Source organism: Nesoenas mayeri (assembly GCF_963082525.1).
Source record: "Nesoenas mayeri genome assembly, chromosome: 3".
NCBI lineage: Eukaryota > Metazoa > Chordata > Aves > Columbiformes > Columbidae > Nesoenas > Nesoenas mayeri.
Window position 1 is genome coordinate 110,773,198 of NC_137544.1, and position 23,913 is coordinate 110,797,110.

The 23,913-nt window shown below is 41.8% G+C and overlaps 1 protein-coding gene across 7 annotated transcripts in view; it reads right to left on the bottom strand.

Annotated features, from left to right (window-relative positions):
- Positions 1-23,530, bottom strand: part of MAP4K3 (mitogen-activated protein kinase kinase kinase kinase 3) — an 84,256-nt gene extending 60,726 nt beyond the window's left edge. For 5 of the 7 annotated variants that reach the window (XM_080341069.1, XM_080341066.1, XM_080341067.1 and 2 more), the window contains exons 1-5: positions 23,199-23,530; positions 14,316-14,373; positions 11,229-11,319; positions 5,758-5,822; positions 3,256-3,311 (exon numbers count right to left, since the gene is read on the bottom strand). In XM_080341069.1, coding sequence (XP_080197195.1) covers positions 3,256-3,311; positions 5,758-5,822; positions 11,229-11,319; positions 14,316-14,373; positions 23,199-23,312 — 384 coding nt within the window. In that variant the 5' untranslated portion in view covers positions 23,313-23,530. Of the gene's footprint in view, positions 1-3,255; positions 3,312-5,757; positions 5,823-11,228; positions 11,320-14,315; positions 14,374-21,250; positions 21,357-23,198 lie in introns of all 7 variants that reach the window. The other 2 variants (XM_080341070.1, XM_080341071.1) reach the window with 2 other exon arrangements.
- Positions 23,531-23,913: the final 383 nt, after the last annotated feature.

Here is a 23,913-nt window from a genome sequence, read left to right on the forward strand (position 1 = left end):
CTAGTGCAGTTATCTCCTAGCTCATTACACAATTAAGTTTAGATGCACGCTAGCAGGCAGTGCTTTGGCTTTAACACAGCAGTTCAACTTTGACTCATGTTCTTCTGCAGAAGCATTAGGTTGTATTTCTGAGTCTCAATGAAAGTACCAAAGCATTTGACTAAAATTCTCTTCCAGGGGTAAAAAGCCATGTAAACATCTTCCCTGCTCTGCAGTCATGAACCTCCATAAAGACATTAACATGGGAGATACCCAAGTCAAGACAGAAATTTTTGTTTTGCCAACTCATGTAAGACAGTATGTAGTTGATCACAAAAATAAATTCGTATTGTATTCAATTATCAGTTTTTTCATGGATGGTCCTAAATATAACAACTGGAAAAACAAGGAAGCAACTACTTACATGACCTGGTACTAGAGATTTTCAAGTGAACAACATTGTACAGATAGACAACAGTACCACTGAAGATACAGTTTTGGGGTACTTTTTTGTCAGCTCACGAAAACCTGCATGCAATGTAGCTGATGTGCTAATCAGATACAAAATTTAACTCCTTTAAATAAACTAAAAAAGAAAAAGAATCCTACTCACAGACATCTTAACCTGTTTCTCTGGGGGAAACAATTAATAATACCCAGTTGTTCCAATGGCTTTTCAGAGTCCTCACTGCAGGCATGCATGCAGACCCAAAAACTGGACTTGATTTGCTTTTGGTACAGAGTGTAATTAATCAAAGCATCTACCCAACTGTTGCAACAACTGGCATTAGCTAGAAGAGTCTCATGTATGCTCCTCACACTTAAATCTCTGAATGCTATTGGCACAGAAAGCTCAACAACTCACTAATTTTTACCACAGCCCTGGAAGAACCTGAGGTCACTATTTCTGAAACTGAATGCCTGGAGGCAGGTACTTTAACGGTCATATTTGAAGGACCTGTATTTTCAGGATCAGACTCACTGATTCCAATCAGAACTGAGAATGTTTTTTGAAAACACATAATTTAATGGTCTTCTAAATATGGAGGTCAAACACTAACTTTAGGTACCCAAGTGAAATTCCAGGTTCATGGCAAAATTAACATTGGACAAATTACTTTTATGGATGGACAGATGGCCTACATTCACAGAATTTTTACTAGGAAGAGTAACTGCTGCATTATAAGCTACAGCAAGATATCAGAAACTTTATACGTAATATTTGGTCAGAGTATTATAAGCATGTATTTACAGACAACTTAAAAATACACAAAAAATGAGTATGAATAATACTTGGAAAACACCTACAAAGTAGCAAGTTTCCTTCTTGCAACGAATTCATACATATTAACCAAGAAATCTTCCCACACAATAAATAATGATTTCATAAATTCCATTCAAGATTGAAACACTTCTCCATGCTCCAAGATTATGGATTTGATGGATGGACTGTTCAGTGGATAAGGAAGTAGCTGGATGTCCATATCCAGAGGGTAGTGGTCAATGGCCCAGTGCCTGGATGGAAACCAGTGACAAGTGGTGTCCCTCGGGGCTTCATACTGGGACCGGTACTATTTATTATCTTCATCAATGCCATGACAGTGGGATCAAGTGCACCCTCAGCAAGTTTGCACATGATACCAAACTGAGTAGGGCAGCTGACATGTCTGAGGGACGGGATGCCATCCAGAGGGACCTGGAAAGGCTTGAGAAGTGGGGCCTTGTTAAACCTCATGAGGTTTGTGTGGCCAAGTGCAAGGTCCTGCACCTGGGTCAGGGCAACCCCCAGTATCAATACAGGCTGGGGGATAAAAGGATTGATTGAGAGCAGCTCTGCAGAGAAGGACTTGGGGGTACTGGTGGATGAAAGATTGGACATGAGCCAGCAATGTGCGCTTGCAACCCAGAAGGTCAATCATGTCTTGGACTGCATCAAAAGGAGCGTGATCAGCAGGTTTAGGGAACCCTGCAGGTCTGCCCCTCTACTCCTTTATGGTGAGACCCCACCTGGAGTCCTGTGTCCCGCTCTGGAGCTCTCAGTACAGGAAAGACATGGACTTGTTAGACAAGGTCTAGAGGAGACCACCAAAATGATCAGAGGGCTGGAACAGCTCTGCTGTGACAACAGGCTGAGACAGTTGGGGTTGTTGAGAAGAGGAGGCTCCGGGGAGACCTTATTGTGGCGTTTCAGTACTTAAAAGGGGCCTATAAGAAAGATGAGGACAGACTTTTTAGCAGGATGTGTTGTGATAGGACAAGGGGTAACGGTTTTAAACTGAAGGTTTACTGAGGGCAGATTTAGACTAGATACAAAGAAGACATTTTTTCCAATCAGAGTGGTGAAACACTGGCCCAGGTTGCCCAGAAAGGTGGTAGATGCCCCATGCCTGGAAACATTCAAGGCCAGGCTGGATGGGGCTCTGAGCAACCTGATCTAGGTGAAGATGCCCCTGCTCATTGCAGGGGCTAGATGAGTTTTGAAGGTTCCTTCCAATCCAAACCATTCTATGATTCTGTAAGAACAAAAGGGTTTAAAGGTTCAAAAACCAAAACACTCCCAGATATCACACAAGACTACACTGTAAAGAAAAAAAAAAAAAGCCATGTTCTGCAAGTCAGAAGTCAGCAATCTTTGGCACAGCAGAGGGATATGGTAAGTAGCACACCGGGAGCTGGCTCAGGGACTAAGCTACCTTGAGAGAGTGAGAGAGGAAGCAGCTCTCAACTGATGGCATTCAACAGATATGCATTCACTAGAAGCCAAGAACTGCTCTCTCACATGGAAGCAAGACATCCACCAAAAAAGCAGTTTTACTGGTGAGCTAAGCCTTTCATTTAGGCAAGAAAAATGGAGGCTATTATACTCACAAGAGGCTGGTGACCTTAACTTGAACATCTCAAGCTCACAGACAATTTTTTTCTTATTGGCACAGATCAACTATCAGATATGCAAAAGTCTTTACATTTTCCTTCAAACTTAAAATAATTGATTTGTTTCACAAATACAGATTAATAAATATGCTGCTTCCCCCCTTAAAAAAATTAACAATGGAAAGATGATGAAAGTTTTCTTAAAATTATTAAAGATGATTTTAAATTATGCAATTACACAAATCAGTTCTAGGCTATAATACAGGACCTCCCCAAAAGTCTGAAAAAATGCTAACCCATCCAAACACTGTACTTCCATGGCATCACATTTATTTGTAGCTTTCATTTTTAGCTTTTAATACTTTTACATTAAAAGTCAACCACAAGAACCTGAGAACACACTACCTGTAGTGTTTCTCTGCTAACATAGGCAATCTGGTGTTCTGAAAGTGGTCCAGTCACTGAAATGGAAGGAAAAAAAAAAGTAAAATACTCAAAATCAGGTAAGATACCTAACACTCCTAACACATATCTCAATTACTTCCATTCACACTGACAGGATCTTACACTAGAAGTCTCAAAGTAAATGTGCTTAGACTTTCTACCAGCACCCCAAAGACCACCAAACATTTTTTAAACTCAAAAATGTCTAGTGCCATTGGAATGGAAACTACTACTACTTCTTCTTTTCCCTAAAAATAAGACACAGTCTTATAGTAATTTTTTTTCTCTGAAACTTATTACTTTTTTACATGTATAGCTGCCTGGACACTATTTAAATTGACTTTAAAAATGAACTGTAATTAGGGCTTATTTTCGGAGTAGGGCTTATTATTTTGAGCATCCTCAAAAATCCTGAAAAATCATGCTAGTGCTTATTTTCAGGGAAATAGGGTAACTCCCTCCATAAATAAATCTCAAAGTAATTAACAGGAAAAAGAAACAGAAACAGTGACTTAAGCACAACTCTTTCTCCTGCACCAATGCATTGTGTACTATGCAGGGCTGGACTTCCAACTCGGTGACTCAAAGCTGCAGCAACCTCTGCCCTGTCCCCTTTGAGCCTCATTTTGCAACCTGCTCTCTCCTTCCATCCTTCCCACTGTCCTGTTTTCTGCAGCTGTTCCATCTCTCTCTGCAGCTTCTCAACCCTTTCCTGCATGAGCTACCAGCACTGTTGCTTCTGGGCCTGCCACACCATGCGCCTTCTTAAGCTCTCCCTCTGAGCAGGCTGAGCAGATTCCCAAGGGAAGGAGTTGTCTTCCTCTCCCTCCAGGGTCCCACTTCACCCACGTCTCTTAAAGGAAAGCAATTAAATTCTCAATAAATACATAAATCAAGCACTGAAGAGCAAGCAAGGAATGGCCTGCGAGTTGTATCCCAGTCACTGGACTTCGGCCATGAAATTAAAGGGTTTTCAGACAGGGAAATGCAGTCCTCCCTGCAAGCTTCTCAGGTTTTGCAGAGAGAACAAACAGAAAAGTTGGATGATGCTTCCCAAAGGAAACTGAAGGAGTAGGGAGTTAAAAATGAAACAAGATTTAAGCACCTAACTGCTTAGCTTCTACTAAACTCACACCATAATATAAATTAGTATCATGCAATATATGTCTTCAAAAGAGGTCTAAATCCATCTTCCCTTTACTGAAAGAAAAGCTCCAAACTCACATAAAACCAAATGTATTAGCACCCACAGTTCATATTTCTAGGCATGTATGTTTATTTTGAGAATTTTAATTCTGATTACATTAAATTATATAAGATTACAGAGACCTACAGTTCAACTAGAGTAAGACCCTTTGGAAGGTAATTAAGATCACAACAGAACTGTCCCCTTCAACTACTGGCAGAAAAGCCAAAAATGAGCTGCAACAGGAAACTTCTCCTCTACATCTGTTCAGGCATTTATATGGCATGAGCTCATTTCCTACTCTACAGGTGTTGCACATAACAAAGCCTACTAGACACAAAGTTTTTATCAACATGAGCAAAGGTGTAAAGGATCAAGGCCATGCTCAAATAATCATCCCATAAGCACAGTGCAAATTCATGAATTGGTGACATGTTTTAACTGCACCCAAGGTAAATGTAAAAAGGTATACATACTGTTTACAGATAAGAGAAGAATGTGAAGATTTTAACATATAAAATCTTAAGAATTTAGAATATGGATGGATTTCCTGTCTGAAAAACATCCCTTGAGAACCACAGAGCCATTACTCACCAACAGCATTATCTTTTCCTAAGCAAGTCTTAATTCCAGAGCAGTGAAATCCCTGAAAACTGATTTTGTCTCTTGAAAACTAGCAGTCACTTGACTGATCCTCTCGTTATGCAATGGATTCACACACATCCCTCATTTCTTTCACCACTCATTGCACCTAAGCCTAAAGCAAATATATAGGCCACCTTTGCTTTTCATGTCATGAATTCAGCATTCAATAAAAGACCCTTGTACCACTGCTGCTATACAAACATAAAAAAGAACACAAAGGACAAGGGCATCCATACTAATCAATGCATTTATCTTGGTATCTGTATGCAGTGGTATAGATTACACTAAAGCAAAGTTTAAAAGCTCAGAAACAAAATGGCAATGAAGTAAGACAGCACATAAGGATATACATTTTTCATTTCTTACAATGCAACATCAGATAATGCTATACCCTTGGAAAAGTAATGATGGAAGGAAATAACTTCTGCTGCCCAAAAAAACCCCACTATAGATAATTTTGTTTAAAAAAACCAAACCAAATCCCAACCAATTATGTAAACACATAAGCTAACATTTACTTTAATTGGGTTATCATGGATACTAAATTTAGGGTTCCTCCTCTGATTCTAAAACACTATAATCTCCATTTTTGAAAATAAGCTTTACTTAAAGGAATTTCAGTCTTGACATACCATGATAAATATCCTGTAGAGAGCCACCTCCACAAAACTCCATACAAATCCATAGCTTGTCTCGTCTAAAAAGTGAACAAAACCATTCATTAGCTGTAAGATTCAAAAAGAGCACCTAGAAAAGTCAGGATTCAAACACTATAAAGCACAATATAACAAGCTCTGTATTATGGAAAGTACAAGTCAAATAAAGAATATTATTTACTCTCTATGTGATATTTCACTGTCAAAATAGTAACTAATGAAAAACCCAAAATATTCCAGGGTTTACTGGAGGAATATAAACAGCATTAATGAAACATGTACACTGATCTTTGTCCAAGATCTACTATGAAAATGAAAAAATACTTCTACTAAAAGTAGAGAAAATAGAGAGAAGTAGAAAAAATGAAATATACTTTTACTGAGAGTAGAGAGAAAACAGATGTAGGTTTTTATTTCTTCCTCATTTCCACTTCTTATCCACTTTTTTTTCAGAGCAGAGGAATTAACACACACACAAATCCTCAAAGCAAAAGCCCTAGGGATATCTCTCAACTCAATTTCTTTCACAAAAAATGCAGTGAAGCTCTAGTGCTTAAGTGAAAGATAGGCAGAGTGGAGTCCATGCTGTGGGTCAGCACCTTCTCAAATAAGCCTTTTCCCTCAAAAATACCTATGGATATTTTTTGTGCCAGGGGTCAGAGGGAAGTTCTTTACATGTCTCTTACTACAGGAATCAATTCAGTTTGACTCACTTCATAAAAGGTGCTTTCCCAGAATAGACAGTGGACTGAAGGATTCAAAGGTATCTTCCATTACGGACACTAAACTCTGTTTTCGCTTAGTAATCTTCACTGGTAAGAGAGATGTACCACGTGAGGCCACAGAAAGGCATTGCGGAGACCAGAAAATCTGCGACTGCCCTGGTCATTCCTGGGCCTCAAAACACGCAGGAAAGAAAAATCACATACGACCACCTTATGGTAGACTGGAACACAGAACAACCAAAGGAAAGATGGATGATTGTTCTCCAGTTCGCCCATGACCCTTGGTCTTGGGTTTCTTGCATTCATAAGTCCCTATCAGAAAGAATAGCTGAGTCACTCCTGTGTGCAATGCCAACATTCGTGGACATGTTTTGCAAGGCAACAGTGTAAGTGCTGAGGTCATCCCCCAAGCCAAAAATTGCAAGTATTTCTCACCAGCAGATAAAAGCTAGAATAGCTACTCTTCCAAGGAAGAACTTCTTTCTTGGATCTCCTCCCTTTTAATGTCCATAATCCACATGGTCCTCAAAGCTACGCCCTAGCTGCTTCCTCTAGTGCTAGGAAAGGTATCGTTGAGGCATTACAGAGGCTTAAAGCACCAGGAGTCCCTGGCTGTCAACTCCATACATTCCTAGGGGTTAATTAAAGCATTGCTTGAAATAATGTGAAGGCTTTCCATTGAAAGTCAGACACAGAAACAACGTGACTGCCAGTGAAAGAAACCAGAATTAGCAATGGCAGCAGGGGAACATGAGTGAGAAAGAAACACTGAGGAGACAGATATCTGCAAGTGCCTTGTTTATTCCCCACAATGATGCAGGACTCAGACAGAGACACTTTTGGGGGCACCGGGCTCAGGAAAGCCACTCTTTCCCATGTGGCTGCATCCCATTTGATGCCAACAGTGGCAGCAGTGTGGAAGTGGGAAAAAGCCAGGACAACCCCAGCAGCCTTTGGACAGCAGCAGAGCACCTGCAAAGAGACATGAAGTAGATAAGTGCTGTAAAAAAAAAACAAAAACAAAAAAAACCCCTCACACCTTTCCCTATAGGGCATTAACTTCCTAGTGTGGAAAAATACCACAAAAAAAAGGAAAAAAAAAACCAAAACAAAACAAAAGAGGATCAGAAGAGGAGATTCCATTTCTAATTTACTATCTAGTCTTTTATTACTGTGCCGAAGTGCTCTGAGCTAAGTGAAGATCCATGTCATCAACAGGAACAGGGTACACAGTTGTGTGTGTCTGCAGAGCATATGGCAAGTACAGCAAACAAAAGAGCCAGGATCAACAGAACCATTTAGTGTCTGCAACTTAACACCTAGGGTAACAGCAAGGCAGAAATGTGACTCTCTGAAAAATCCATAGGTAAATAGAAGAAAAGCACGGGGAACAATATGCTGATAAGTGCCAAATTTAGGTTAATGGTATTTTTCTTACTGTTCTTAGCACTGAAAGACACTACAGAAAACAAAAGGTCGGACAATGAGAGGCCTCAAAGACAGCTATTCAATTGCCCAGACAAAAGAGAAGCCCTACACCAAAGAGAGGGGAGGGGACCAAGCAAGAGCACAACAGAGTGGCAGATTATATAATATATATGCCAAAATTTAATTCTGGGTCTACAAAGGTGTATTTTGATACCCTGAGACAAGAGGAAAACTTTGTTTTTTAAAGAAAAAGCATCCTCAGCCTTAATACAGCGTGTCATGAGAAGAGGCACCATTTCACTCTACAACATTTCAAGAATGTTGAATGCAACACTAGATTTGTTCAGTGTTTCCACATGAAATCTTAAAAACTCATCAGAAACAGCTTTTTATTAGTTATACTGAACAATCTCTTCCTACTATGACTAGTTCAAAGCAGCAGCTGGTAAGACAACTGCATATATTTATCAGCACTTCTACAACACAAATCATCTCACCTCCAGAAACAAATACAACTGGAACCATCACATTCTGGTCACAAGTTCATATGCTAGAGAAACAGCTTGGGATAACTACAACAGCACAGCAGAGACCCAGCCCTCCCCTCTGCCATTCTGCAATTACTTCTTTCTTCTAAATCTGTCTTCTGAAAAGGTTTGTGGAGCACACCAGACAATGTCACACACCAAGAAAAACATCAGCACAGCCTCCTTCCCAATACTGCAGACAGGTACAAAGTAACTGCATGCAGGCAAGGACACCTCAACATACAAAAAGGTGCTCTCTTCCCAAACAAAGGCAGGCTTTGAGGTTGGGAGGAAGATTAAGAAGGTGCAAAAGGAGGGTAGGACACTATGTGGTTCCTGCCACACAACTTTCAGAATATGCAACATCTATTTAAGCAGCTTAGTCACCATAACATGGAGCTTCCAAATACTGCCTTTTAGGAGATCACAAGATCCCTTGCCAACTTTACCACCAGAAAAATCTGTAAGCTCCTGTCAGACTAGTAACTCCACAAATTCTCAAAAAAATTTTAACATGACTTTGAGGTATGCAGCACTGTTAAGAATGGACTGTTCATGCACCAGAAAGGGCTTGCCAGTACTATACAGAGTAGAAATAATGCACAATTTAGGTTAACCTTCAAATTAACCTTAAACATTCAAAAACAAAGTGCAGACACTCTTGGTTTGGAGAACCAAGCCCATACATGTACACACACACACACACACACACACACATACTTGTGCATAATGCCACTTACAGATCAGCATGGTGTTAAAAAAGCATTCAGGCTACCAAGCACCGTTCAAGACATGGGATGCCAGAACAGCGTGGCTTGTTGATTTAATCTTCAGGCTTTGATACCCTCCTGCACATGTATCCACAATAATGCAAGCAGCACACAGTCACACACTCCTGCCTTGCTCAGTGCAGCATGCAGATGGTGTTTGTCTGATGGGATTAGTCAACCACTTGCTTTCCTCTTCATTCTCATACTCTCAGTGCATTTCCACTTAATCTTATTCTTAAAATATATTTGCTCTTGAAGTCTTCCTTCATGCTCCATGCTAAACAATGTCTGTGAAATACTACTGTGACTAGCTTTTCCACTCCAGGCCTTTGAAATTGCTATAAAGCAAACATAATTCAAAACACAGATTCTACTGACTTTCATGCAATACTTTCACTCATCAGACAAAAGCTAACAAGGTACTCATACTCGGAAAGATACAATGAACCCCCGCCAGTGGTAAAACATGGCTTCATCAAGCATCAAGAGCTATTCAGGACGCTGAATAAAAGAGGCAGGGAGAAGAAACTCCTCAGGACAGCATTAGTCAGCTGAGCTTCTGCATGAGACCTCTTCTTCTCTAGCATTTATTGCCAGGACTTCATCTCTCCCACAGCACTACCTCCAAGTTCTGGTACACTCAACTCATTTAATTTCAGTTTGCTCCAATTATGCAGACATTCAGCGTCAAGGTCGCTAGGAGCACCTGAAAGCAGCCCACATTTGCCATTTCAACATCCTGCCCCAGCTCACCCAGAGCAAGACAAGGAATGTTCAACAATGGCCAAGCAAGCCAGGGAGCACGTTAGCTCTTCTGTAGTACTGCTGATGTGCACCAAACCAGACACTGCTGGCTAGAAGAGAAACAGTATTTCCAAAAACAGGATTTCCAAAGCTCTAGCTGATCTAGAATGAAAGAAATGCAGTATCACAGAAGACAACTTGGTCAAATTTAAAAGGATTTTTAAAAGAAAAAGATGCACTCCAAATATAAGAACCGCATTCTGTCACATATTCCTGCTTCAAAGATGGTTCTTTACCAGTTAACTTGCTGTACCTTTTTGACCAGAATAAAAGTTTGTTTTGGACCTTGTTGTCTGCCTAAACTAACTTCAGGGTGCCTCTGTGACAATGTATTAAAAAGAATAATAGCAAAATTTGTTAGAAACTTGCCATCAATTTTCTCAAGACTGAGACTTTGTGAGGAGTATGAGTTTACCTGTAAAAAGCAAGCTTAATACCTTACGAAAGGAATTACAGAAAAAAATAATCAGACAGAATAATTTACATATACTCATTAAGTGTCCTAAACAATGAAAAGCAAAGATTAAATGTGCTAAAATATTGATCATTTTTCAGATTTCAAAGCAAACCCAAACCACAGATCACCAGCAGGCTTTTTAAAGGCTGCACGGTTTACACTCTCAGGTACTTCAGTATGAAATTGTCCTTAAAGTTTAACATAGCACTACCACTCTTAAGAAAGAAAAAAAACAACAACATTTTTCCTCCTTATTTCCTCATAACATTAAATTTTGAGTTCTCAGACAAATTTACATGCCAACACCAGTTAAATCAGAACATTTCTGAGAACTCTATCTGTATTATGCAATATTTATACTTCCCAAAGTTTTGCAAATTTAAGAGACATTTTCCTGAAACAGATTTAAGAGATACTACATACACATACACTTGCTTCATTCTTGTCATACTTCTTCATTTTCCACTTACGTATTAAATTCAAAGCTTTTAAAGGACAACTTAGTTCCAAGGAAACATGACTACATGTTCACTGAGACATTTTGCTAGAAGAAACATTATTTAGAGAGAGACACTGTAGTAAACAGAACAGATTTTAAGGTAAATGTGAAAAAAAATATATATTAGTGGATTACACTTATTTGGTAAATTATGTTTTGTCTAAGTCACCTTATATACCTGTTCTCTTCAAGGGTATAGAGAGGTATTTTTAAGTGAGTAAAAGAAACAAACTGTACCTGAGATAGCTGCCAAAATAAGCAACAATGTTTGGATGTTTACAGTCTTTCATCATAATGATTTCCTGCTGCACAACAGCAAAATCTTCTCCTGAAAAGCAGAGGAATGAATATTTTCACTGGCCTGGCTAATACTTGGATCTCAACTAGAATTTCAGTACATGTTTATAAAATAAACATTTTGAGTAATTAAGCTAATTATCTGCCAGTTTCAAAGACATATAAAACAGCTGTAAATCAGTATTTATTAGCAGGATTTAGCAATAAGTAACTATATCCTTAAGAAGTTTCATTCTGGACCAGATGGACCTCACATCTGCTGATAACTATTATGATATTGGTCATAGCTCTTTCTAAAGTCTATTTTCAGCAAGATTCTGCTCTGTCCACCTGCATATGCCCTGCCAATAGTCCAGGTTCTTAAAAACATGACAAAACTTTGCTATTTTTGGCCACATGTCCAACACCCATTTGATCATTTTCTTGAGAAAAAAAAAAAATTCAATAGTACACTGATGCTGCAACTTTTCAGTAAACTCTGTAAGCACATAAATTTATGGATTGTGCAAAACTTACATCCAGATAAAACACTGACACAGATGAGGCACCTCTCTGAGTCTTACTTTTTGGTACATCAATTGTCCCTCTCTTTCTAGAAAAGGTTCTTACCAAATGGGAACATTGAAAAAAACAAAACACCCCACACAAAAAAATGAAAACCAAATAGAGACATTTTTGGTTTGAGGCGTTGTGCAGGAATTTTGTAGGTAAGTTAAAGAGGGAAGGCAAGAAAGACATAAATATGTAAGAGAATGTTGGTAACAGATACTCAACAGCCTTTTAATTTTCTTTTTTTTTTTTTTTTTTTTTAAGAAATACATGTCAAATGCTCTTTTGCAGTTCAGTATCTTACACTGGGGCTCCTCTGAAATTTCTTAAGTCAGAAGGGCAAATTATAGATAGTCTGGTAGGTTATTTCTAAAGAAGCTCTTTTGAAGTTTGTTTACTAGAGATACAGAGTTCACAAAAAACCTCATTCTTACTAACTTCAAGGACTTTATAGGTAAGAGATGCCTGAAGGCCTAAAATAAGTATTCATGAAGTTAACTGGTTAAGAGACTCTATAAGTAAGTTGAAAAACCAGGAAAATTCAAAGTACGTCAAAATTCTCCTTTCATTGTACTGCCGTAGCACACTTCTTCCAGAGCTTTTAAACCAGAAGCCAAAGCTATTGTCTAAAAAGTTTAATATAGACACTAAGCTTGTATTTATCAATTGTTGCAACCCCACATCACTTCTCAAATATGGCTGTTAATAAATTTGAAATGTAACACAACAAATTCCAATAGAACTGGCCAAGCTATTACCTATAAAAAATATGTTTTACGTTTCTCCTAATACATCGACGTATTGGTGACCTAATCATTTGGTACTTTTCAAACCAGAAATCCAATATTCATGTGTACTTTATTTAACTGAAAGCAAACTTCAAACCACAAGCTGCAAATTAACATCACAACAGACTGTCTGCTATCCATGGTATGTTGCTGATGGCTTTCCATATCCTGGCTAGACCTTTAAACACGCAAACGCTGAAGAGCAAGCAAAAAATTATTTTCACATACAGACAGGTGTTAAAGTATAACAGCATAAGCTTTAGAGTAAGCGTCCAAACATTATTAACCCTCGGTCTGCACACTTTCCCCTAATCTGCAAAACTTGCAAAGAAAGTCAGTGCCATGGTCCTGAGATGTGGACACTGTTGGTCTGAAATTCTGAGTGAAGCCTCTACCGCAACTGGAAGCAACAATTGCACAGAGAAACTGAGCTCGCTGAGCAAACAGAGAGCTAAAGTACATTCTTCATGCACCAATCAGGTATCCAAAGGCTGCCAGCTGCGAGATGCCAGTTGTTCACCCATCAGAACATTGTGAGGGCAGCGAACCCCCAGGCTCTGTCCACAGCTCAGAAAACGCACATAGCACGATTCTCCGAGTCCTACTAAAAGACTACCTATTTTAAAGGCTGATATCATCTGAGTCTGCTGAATCCTATGGTTCTTGCCCCACTGCACAAGTCTCCTTTGCTGTTTTATCTTTACAGCTGCATAGGGAGACACAGCACGGCTGCTCGTCTTGGCTAGACTGGTGATCCCCATCATGCACAGCCAAGTGCTCCAGCAATGGGAACTGACAGAAAAAGCCAAAACAGCAGAACTGGACAAGATAATCTGAGACAACAACTTTCAGTGTGAATGAAACAAGTGCGATGAACAGACACTTCTGTAACTACATAGTAACATACTGTCCTGTCTTGAATTTTAAATGTGCATGCATTATATAAACACAAAATTTCTAATCACTTCCATAATTTTAAGAGAAAAAAATGGAAGAAACCCACATAGACCTTAAGGATCAAACCAGGTAGTACTTAAAATATTCCCCCCAACATTAAATCCAGAAATGGAACATCAACAGTTAAAAATTAAACAAAAAGTCTGGAAATTTTGCCTCCCAGATTACTGTACTCTTGTCCAACAAGTCTAGCCAGATTAAGAGAATAGCATTTGCAGACTGATAACTGATCTGTAGGGCATATGTACTTCATGAAATCACAGCATAAATCTAGCATACAACAATGTCTTAATCAGAGTCTCCAACAGAATTTCAGGAAATGTACTAATTTCCTGGATACTAATGCTAATCTATTATTACACCATTGGTTCTTTTTATTTCTCCCTCTACACTTCTACCAGGTTGAGTTGTTTTCTGCCTTGCTGGCTTCCTCATTTTTGTTCTATACAGTTTTTTGTATAACACGGGTTGAAAACACAGTACTTAAGACAAAAAACCATAACTTTCACTTAAATTTTAATCAGCTTTCCTTTAACTCTTCTCCAGTTACATGTTTTCCTCTCACATCTTGTTTGTCATGCTTGTTATTTTTTTTAAAGCATATTTTGTCCTACACTAAAAGTCAACAATTATCCCTTCCTTCAATAACTGGACTCAACTGATTTTGTGTAATTGTATATTAAGCATGAAAATATTTAGTTTCTGCAGCCTATTTCAGTAAAGAAACACTTACCTGGTTCTAGTTTTATTACTTTAATTGCTGCTAGCTCACCCGTGTTGACGTTTCTTGCCTAAGAAAAAAAAAAAGAAAAAAAATTAGAGAGCAGAACACAGCAATTAGCCCTGCATTCTCCACTCACCACTCTCTGACAATACAATGAGCAACTGAGATACACAAGGGTCTACAACAGTGAAACCACTTAAAAAAAAAAAAAAAAAAGGCAAAAACAACCTCAGGAGGAGCCAATAAATTAAAACATCTTCACAGAATCATAGAATGTTAGGGATTGGAAGGGACCTCAAAACATCATCCAGTCCAATCCTGCCCCCCGCCCCGTCAGAGCAGGAACACTCCGATGAGGCTACACAGGAATGTGTCCAGACGGGTTTTGAATGTCTCCAGAGAAGGAGACTCCACAACCTCCATGGGCAGCCTGTACTTATGTTTCATGCAAGGTTAGATTTTTTTTTCCAAATACACCATGCATTTATTTTTGGGGCTTACAGCATATGTTTTCATTAGATAAGCATCTCTGAGTACTGTTAGATCCAAAACACTTATTTTAAATAATCCACATCTGGGCTTAATGACAGTGAACCAAACAGTAAGAACCAAACAGTAAGAATTCTCTAGCATGCTCCTCTCTAGCACAAATTTGTAGGAAGCACTCTTCCAACAAAAGTTCTCGCCTGGATTCATCTTTTAACAAAGCAAGTCATAAAAACAAACAAACAACAAACAAAAATTACAAAAAAACACCAACAACAAAACCAAAACCAACACAACACCAGACACAGAAACCAAAATACACAACCAAACACCACCACATCCCAACACTAATTCGTAGTGAGATAAGAAGCTAGCTTTAATTATGCTCAAGAAACCTTGCACTGCCATACAACAGTCCTAAATTACACCATTAACTTAACTATCCTTAACTTATCCTAACCATCCTCAACTACACCATCCTTCTGTATTAAAATCCATAAACAAGCCAACCCCTGCAATAGACAGCCAAGCAGCTGTAAGGCACACAGATGTCAGTGCAGACAAGCAGGGCCCAGGGAGCACCTGGCGCTGTACCCGCAGGACATGTGACTGTGGCCCAGCCTCCCACAAGAGGTTTATCTCACTGCATGCCTCTTGGCCCTATTTTCAAATCGGCAAATGCAACCAAAAATTTCAACGAGGCTCACAGAAAAAAAACACACATTCTTTTTTTTGTTTCCACGTGCCCTGTAAGTGCTCTCTCTCCCAGCCTTGCAGATGATGAGGTTAACAGCAAAAGCCAAGACTTTTACCTCCCATCTCTGTTTCCATGAGCAGGAGCCAGCAACTTATTCCTTCTCATGCAGATTTCACTGTGTCAATGGGAAAGCATTACACAGGTTTTCCAGAAGCAAAGATTGGCCTACAATGCATGCATCTATACACAGTCACTTTACTGAACACATACAGCATTTATACAACATTTGCCATGGAAAACCATTTTACCAGTGGCTAAAAGAATTACACAGATTGACATATCTGGGAAGGAGCTTAAAAAAAACCACCAACACCAACTGCTATGTCAAACTGGAGAAGCACTACCTAATCAAAAGGGAAATAATTACTAGTGTCTCTGTGACAACAATAGGACATCAGAACAAAATGCTACATAAAAAACTGCTACCCACCAGAAACAAGAGCTGGGAAAATTCAGATTTTGTTATTATCACATTATACAAAAATTTATTAACCAAAAAACCCTCATGATTGGAAAGATCTTATTACTCTGAAATAGAGAAGGAAAGAGCAATGGTAGGGCAGTACATGGATGGGCTTTAGTAGGAAATCCCAGCTGAGCAAGAAATCTGCATGGTGTGTGTCTGAAAAGGATGGGAAAGAAAAGGAGAAGGAAGGCTAGTGTGTAACACTGCCCTAAAGATATGCCACACCAGCAGATTCAGGAGAGGTCTGTGCAGCTGAACCAGTATAAACACAAAATCCAGGGTCCAAGGAGGTAAACATCTTTCCTAGTTTATATTTGTCCTTCAAATGGAAGCTGGTAATATAAACTGTATTATGCTGCAACATAAACCAAGCCAAAAAGCAAAGTCGAAGACGGTAACAACAGGGCACCTTTGGTTTTGACTTCTTCCTACGCGAATGGTTGAACAAAATGCAGACAGGCAATCCCTAAGCAAGTCTCTACTTCACAGGATAACTGGTCCCAGCACACAGACACGTTTCCTGACCTGGATTAGCTTTTCTCTTCAGGAAAAATGCACCCAAACAGCTTCCCAGGCCCCTCACTTCCAGCCCTCCAGACTTTCCCAAAACCACATAACTGCCCCAGGAGCTGATTTAAGTTTCCAAGCCAGCAGAAACTCACCCACCTCTCTTTTATGGTTCATTTACTGCCAGGTTAGCAACTGTTCTGGCTCAGGCATTGGTCTGAGCACCAGAGCTAACTCAACGTAAGCAGCAAGACAGCCAGAAGCAGGGTAGGGAATCACCCCTCTTGGGCAACAGCTAGCTGGTTTATCACTTCAGCCCATCCTACAAAGTCACAGCTATAATTAACAGGAACTGAATTACTAAGAATTATGCTGAAAATAATTAGGTTCCACATTTTGGTAGGACGTGTGCTACCAAACAACAGCTACAATTTTAGAAAGCAATGCTCTGATAAAGGTGATATTAAACAAAAAGGATCTGAAATGAAGGCAAAAATCCCTACGCAAGGCATGGATTCATAGTTAAAGAAACCACAGTCACAGAAAGTAAGTCCTGCGGTACTTAGTGCAGTAAATACAGGATGGCAGAACATCTACTCCTCTCTGCCTGCCTGACAAGCTTCAAAAGGCAATTCAAGCTGAAATAGAGACTTCAAAACATAGACATTTATTCCTAACAACACCAAAAGGAGCTTCAACAGCTGTAAGGTCAATCAAGAAGGAAGACTAAAATGCCTGTCAAAAAGCACACGACTGAAAGGCCAGTTTTCAATTACTTGAGGAGCAGCAAAGCTGTAGAAGAATTGATGCCTTACTAGACCACCCCAGGAGGAAGGAGCAAGGGCACACACGCAGAGAGATTTGTGCATATAACTGCAAAATGGGAGACTCCTCAGGTTCATCTGTTCTGGACACATTCTCTTCCCGGAGTGCTACCAGAAACCAGAGACTTTGAAACACAGTTGATGGCAGAAAGCAGCAACAGTCATTAAGTGTTCCCCAGAGACACCCACAGAATCTGAGAGTTTCAACATGAAACAGTTGAGCTGGTCGATACATGACTTCCCTCATCAAACCCAACACCCATGCCAAAGGGCTGAGGGGCAGAAAATAAGGCTTTTTCTTTTTTAAAATGAGACCTCGAGCAAAGTGCACCCTACAGAGTTCTGTATCTTCATTTGTGAACTTGCTGAAGCAATAAATGACATCAACAACTGAAATAAGGCAGAGATGGTATAACAGATACCTCTGCAAGAACAATAATCTCACAAATTATCACAATTATCTGAAATTCAGTAAAGGGAAAAGTAAAACAAGGGCCTTTCTTTCAGTAAGATGCTGAAAATCTGTGGAAGGCTTCACTCACACTAGATGCATGACCTGTCAAGATGACAAATGAAGTTCAACCTTTACCAACCTAAACCAATTATTTTTTTCCAAGATATACTGTGATATAAATTAATTGTATAAACAAAATAAATGGACCTACAATTGCCTCAGAATACACTTAAAATCTATGTGTAGTTACTACCAAACCCAAAGGTATTAGGACAGGGGCAAGCAGGAAAATAACTGTATTATTATTATTGTTATTAATATTGTCTCTGTCAGAATACCACATGCAGCACTTGTAACCCAAAGCCTCCCAAAATGGCATAAATTACAGATGACCTAGGAACAGGGACGATTAGAATTGCAATTTCATACCAAGACACGGAGAAGCCGTTCTAAATGAGACATGAAGTAAACATAGAGCAAACTAAGTTAATCAGCCACCCCATTTAACTGTAGGAATATTTCCTGAAACTAAGCAGGACAGGACACTGTCTCTCTTCCACAATCAAAAAAACATAACTCCACTTTTATACTTTGCTGGCCACACTACACAATTATATTTTTCACTACAGTGAAACACTGAAATACAAAAGACAGAAATTACTTGTACAACAGTAAAACTATTATAGTTTTTACCCTCTCTAGCAAGTGTCATTTTGAACAAGAATATTTGACAGAAACAGAAGGCAAATTTCAAGAATTTTCCTGACATGTAACTGCAATCAAAAAAGCAATTTTGCTGTCAGTCTCTAAACTAGACTTTAAATGAAGCTAAATTACTTGACAAGTTTACTGAGACAGAGAAAACAAAACCATACAAATGAAAATGTGATATGCAACACTCAAGAATACTCAACTCCACAACAGCATTACTAGCAGATCATCTGTCTGTATTTTGTTACAGACACATCAACTATCAGACAAAGTAGTAACTCAGTTTCACCATTAACTTCAGCAGTTTTGAAAGGAGAAAATCTGCTTCCTTGTCCAGAAGTGTAAACTTCTAACAAGAACTTTGTAATACTAACATTTTAGCCATCTAGTGTGGCAATATAATTTCACTAAAATTTAAAACAAACAAACAACCCAACCCACAAAAACCTCAATCATCATCTCTCTCTCAGATTCTCACTGGAAACAGTCTTAAATCCAGTGTTTATGCCCCTGGGATACATGAAGAACTAAGCAATCCAGATCACAGAATGGTTGGAAGGGAATTTTCAAGGTCCAACGCCCCTGCAATGAGCAGGGACTCCTTCACCTAGATTAGGTTGCTCAGAGCCCCATCCAGCCTGGCCTTGAATGTCCCCATGGATGGCGCATCTACTACCTCGCTACCTGGGCCACTGTTTCACCATCCCCACTGGAAAAAATGTCTTCCTTGTATCTAGTCTCTATCTTCCCTCTTTCAGTTTAAAACCACTAACCCTTGTCCTGTCACAATAGGCTCTGCTAAAAGGTCTGTCCTCATCTTTCCTATAGGCCCCTTTTAAGTACTGAAAGGCCACAATAAGGTCTCACTTGAGCCTTCTCTTCTCCAGGCTCAACAACCCCAACTCTCTCAGCCTGTCCTCACAGCAGAGCTGTTCCAGCCATCTGATCTTTTTGGTGGCCTCCTCTGTACCCTCTCTAACAGGTCCACGTCTTTCCTGTACTGAGGACTCCAGAGCTGGACATGGGACTCCAGGTGGGGTCTCACCAGAGCAGAGGGGCAGAATCACCTCCCTCGACCTCCTGGCCACGCTCCTTTTGATGCAGTCCAAGATATGATTTGCGGTCTGGGCTGTAAGTGCACATTGCTGGCTCATGTCCAATCTTTCATCCACCAGTACCCCCAAGTCCTTCTCTGCAGGGCTGCTCTCAATCCCTTGATCCCCCAACCTGAATTGATACTAGGGGCTGCCCTGACCCAGGTGCAGGACCTTGCACTTGGCCTTGTTGAACCTCATGGGGTTTCCATGGCTCCACTTCTCAAGTTTGTACAGGTCCCTCTGGACGGCATCCCATCACTCAGACATGTCAACAGCACCACTCAGCTGGATGTCTTCTGCAAACTTGCTAAGGGTGCACTTGATCCCACTATGTCATTGATGAGCATATTATATAGTACTGGTCCCAGTATGGAGCCCTGAGGGACACCACTTGTCACTGGTGTCCATCTAGATATTGAGCCACTGACCACTACCCTCTGGATGTGGACATCCAGTCAATTCCTCATCCAACGAACAGTCTACCCATCAAATCCATCTCTCTCCAACTCAGAGAGAAGGATGTTGTCAGGGACCATGTCAAAGACTTTACAGAAGTCCAGACAGACAAGACCCATAGCTGTTCCCTTGTCCACTGATGTAGTCACTCCATCATAGAAGGCCTGTAGGTTGGTTGGGCAGGTCTTGGCCTTGGAGCAGATGAAGCTTCATCTCCTATAGTGAATTTGCACTGGTGTCAGTGAGAAGAGACACTTTATTGTTGATTGTGAATGTTTGATAGATAGCTAAGGGCATGAACAAGTTAGTTACCCATTACCTTTCCTGCTGTTATTATCCTCTTCTCCAAGGCCTCTTTGAAAGCTGAACTTGTGTGGGAGGGCAGATAATTAAAATATTGGTTCAAGCAAAAAATCCATATTTGTGGTGCACTAGCACATTTCCAGATACCAGCTAAATAGCAGGACTCATAGCAGCAGGACTACATCAAACTGACCCATATTCTCATTCCTGTTGTGTCTCTGCACGTCAGTCCACACTACGGGCTCCTACTTCAAATTCAAAAATCTTCAGAGTAGACATTCTGCTTTTTTTTTTTTAATATAACTATTTTTTAAAAATAAATCATACATTTAACCATGCCCTGTTGTAGCTCAGTTCAACAGAAATGGAGCAAGGAAGTAAATGCCTGTCTGCTTGGCTTTCAGCTCCTCAACACTTTGCCAGGAAAGCAGGTTACAGAAAGGTCAGCAGTTAGCAAGAATGTCAACATAACAAGATTGTCATCTTATTAAGGTAATAATCCCTACCTACTAACAGCAGAAATACCTCCCTACGTGTCTCTCCCTGCTAATGGGGGGAAATCACGATTTACAAAGAACAGTTTGAAGCTGCCCAAGTACATCCAGTGCTTGCATCCACTCTGCTAAAATCCCACCGCTGACGAGCACCATCATCACATGACGAATCTCAACTTCACACAATTATTTCATCAACCACAAAGTTCACCTACAGATGAAGCAAATGAAAGAGGCTTCATGAAACCCCTCAAAAATTTAAAATATGCCACTTTAAAGGCACCTTGGACAAGACCTTTCCTCAAAATGAAACAGACAATAATCCATCCAGGACAAAAGCAGGTCTCATTTTCCCTACCTTGTCCACAACCTAATCAGAAAGCACTTACCTCTCATCTAGAAGACAGAATTATAATACCAGCCTAATGTAACCTGTTCCTGATGTATCATCTTCTATCACAAATCCACTCTGAGGAAGAAGGGAACTTCCTGTGCCTCAAAAAAATAAAAAAGTCTTAGGCATGGCCAAACACTGGCCACTCACAGAGCACCAAACTGAAAGATACTGCAACATAAGTAAGATAACTATGGAGAAAACCTTGACAAATCCAATGAAACTTAACAGGTTTCAGATGCACGGTGGTATTGCAAATGTAAATATTCACTCTATGGTTGGAGATAACATCTTTAAAATTAAACCATAGACACAGATGGCTTGGCTAGTTCACATACACCAAAATCATTTAGAGAGCACTGAAAAAATCCAACTGATATCACAGAGTTAATATGCCAGTTAAAAACTGCAAAAGAAAAAGAGCTGAGCACATCAATATAACAGTTTGCAGAAAAAAACAAAAACAAAACAAAACAAAAAAAAGAGCATAAGGTAAGTATACTTCGATAATTAAAACACTGGCATAGTATACAAATACTCAAATATGGCAAGGTGAGGAAAACACCACAAAAAACCCTCTTTCATTTAATTAATAAAGCAGGGATTTAGCACACTAAGAGCACAGTAACAAGAGGATTTAGATTCTGAAACTTTCATAATATTTAAGCAAGCTGAGATTAAACCAAAACCACCCCAACCCAAACAAAATTTCATTCTCAGTGCATTCACTTAGAATTCAAGGCAGCAACAGCACCAATTTTGCCCACCTCAAATTGTGGAATGGCTCTAAGTGTTTCCTTACAGTCCTGCCTACCAATACAAGATTTCTTAAACACATGCACCCACTCTGTGATGACAAAAAGAAACCAGAAGACACTTGGAAAGCACACAGTTAAAATGATGCTTCCAACAGGAAGCAACATGACAAACTTAAGCGCTGCACTCCGCTCCCCAGCGAACAGGAGCAGTGTCATCCTACCTGAGGGACAGGCTGACACGTCCCATCAGGCAAGAGTTCAGCTAGATACACAAATAACAACATACGCTGCAGAGCAGAGAAAAATGTCAAAGCATGCTATAAAGCCCAAAAAGCCAAACTTACATTAGGCTGCTTTTGCTTTAGCTTTCCTTTTCCTGTTTCTGAAGTTACGACAGGATCGTGAAAGAGTCTGATCCTAATGACACCCAAGTCTACCCTCTGCCTGGTCAGCCTTGCGTTTGACAGAGACCCAAGCACAAAACATTGGTATTTCCACCCAAGACAGCGATGGGAGCAGCAGCCACAATAAGCAGCCCTGCTCACCTTCGGGCACACAATTTAAAGGGACATTTGGGCTGGAAATGAGAGAACAAGAGTGCGCTTCCCGCACCCCCACCGCTCCTGGCCCGCTCTGGAGGGGAACCGACCCCAAGGCCCCACCCGTGACACAGACGCCCAAGTCGGTCCCCAAAAGCGGCAAACCCCGCTCCCGGGGCGGCTCTGCAGCCGTAGGAAGCCCGGAGAGCGCCGCGGCCTCGCACCGCCAGCCCCGCGCCGGCAGCAGGGCCCGAACGCCTCAGCTGCCCCCGGGGGTCGCCCCCTCGCATGGGCCGGCCGAGCCGGGACGCTGCCAAGCCGGCGGCAGGAGAGGCGTGAGGGGCCGGGCCCCTCCGGAGGGGAGCCGGGGTCGGCCATGCCGGGCGCCCACCGCCCCCACCAGGACCGGGGTCGGTGCGACGGGGCAGACCCCGCTCGAGAGGGGAATGGGAGACGACCTCGCTGCCCGCAGCGGCGGGAGGACCTTCATGGCCGGGGCAGGGTCGTCGCTTGACAACGGAGGCCCCTCAGATGGACGGCGCGGTGGGGGAGGGGGCTGCCCGTTGCTTGGTAACGGAACCCACCACCGTGGAGGGGGAAGACACGACACCACCTCCTGTCCCCCGGCCGGCGGGGCTGCGTCTACCTTGTAGACGTCGCCGTAGGTGCCGCTGCCGATGCGCTGGATGAGCTCGAAGTCCTCCTGGGGGTTGCGCCGGGACAGGTCGCACACCCGCCCGCCACCTCCACCGCCGCTCATAGTGCCGGGGGAGGTCCCGATCGGCCGCGGCCGCCCGGGCCGGGAGAATGAAGGAGAGGGTGAGGGAACCCAACACCGGGGTGCTCACCGCCTGCCCCCTACCCACTCCCGCAACATGGCGCCGCGCCGCCGTATCGCGCAGGCGCAACGGGCGCCGCCCGGCCCATCTCCCCCGCGGCGGGACTTAGACCTGCGCAGTCCGTCACCGGCTGGGCCGTCTCCCTCCGCATGCGCCCGCTGCGCTGCCCCGCCCCGCCCCGCCGCGCCCCGCCCCCATGTGGCGGGGCGGGGAGGTGAGTCCCGCCCGGTTTCCCCGGCCCCCGGCTCACTGCCCCACCACCCCAGAGCTCCCAGACCCGCCCCCTGGGCACCTCCCTCCGCCCGCGCCCCACACGGTGCTGCGAGCAGGCGGTGTGTGCCCGGGCTTGTGTGCGTCGGGGCTGCTGGCGGCAGCGCCCGGCACCGACGGGTGGTTCGAGACCGGCCCGCGGCCGCCCCTGCCGCTCCGCCTCTTCCACCGCCGCCGCCGCCGCCTCCTCCGAGCTGCGCCCGACCGCTCTTCGCCATGCACGCCAGGCTGTGGGGGACCTGCCGCTCCCTG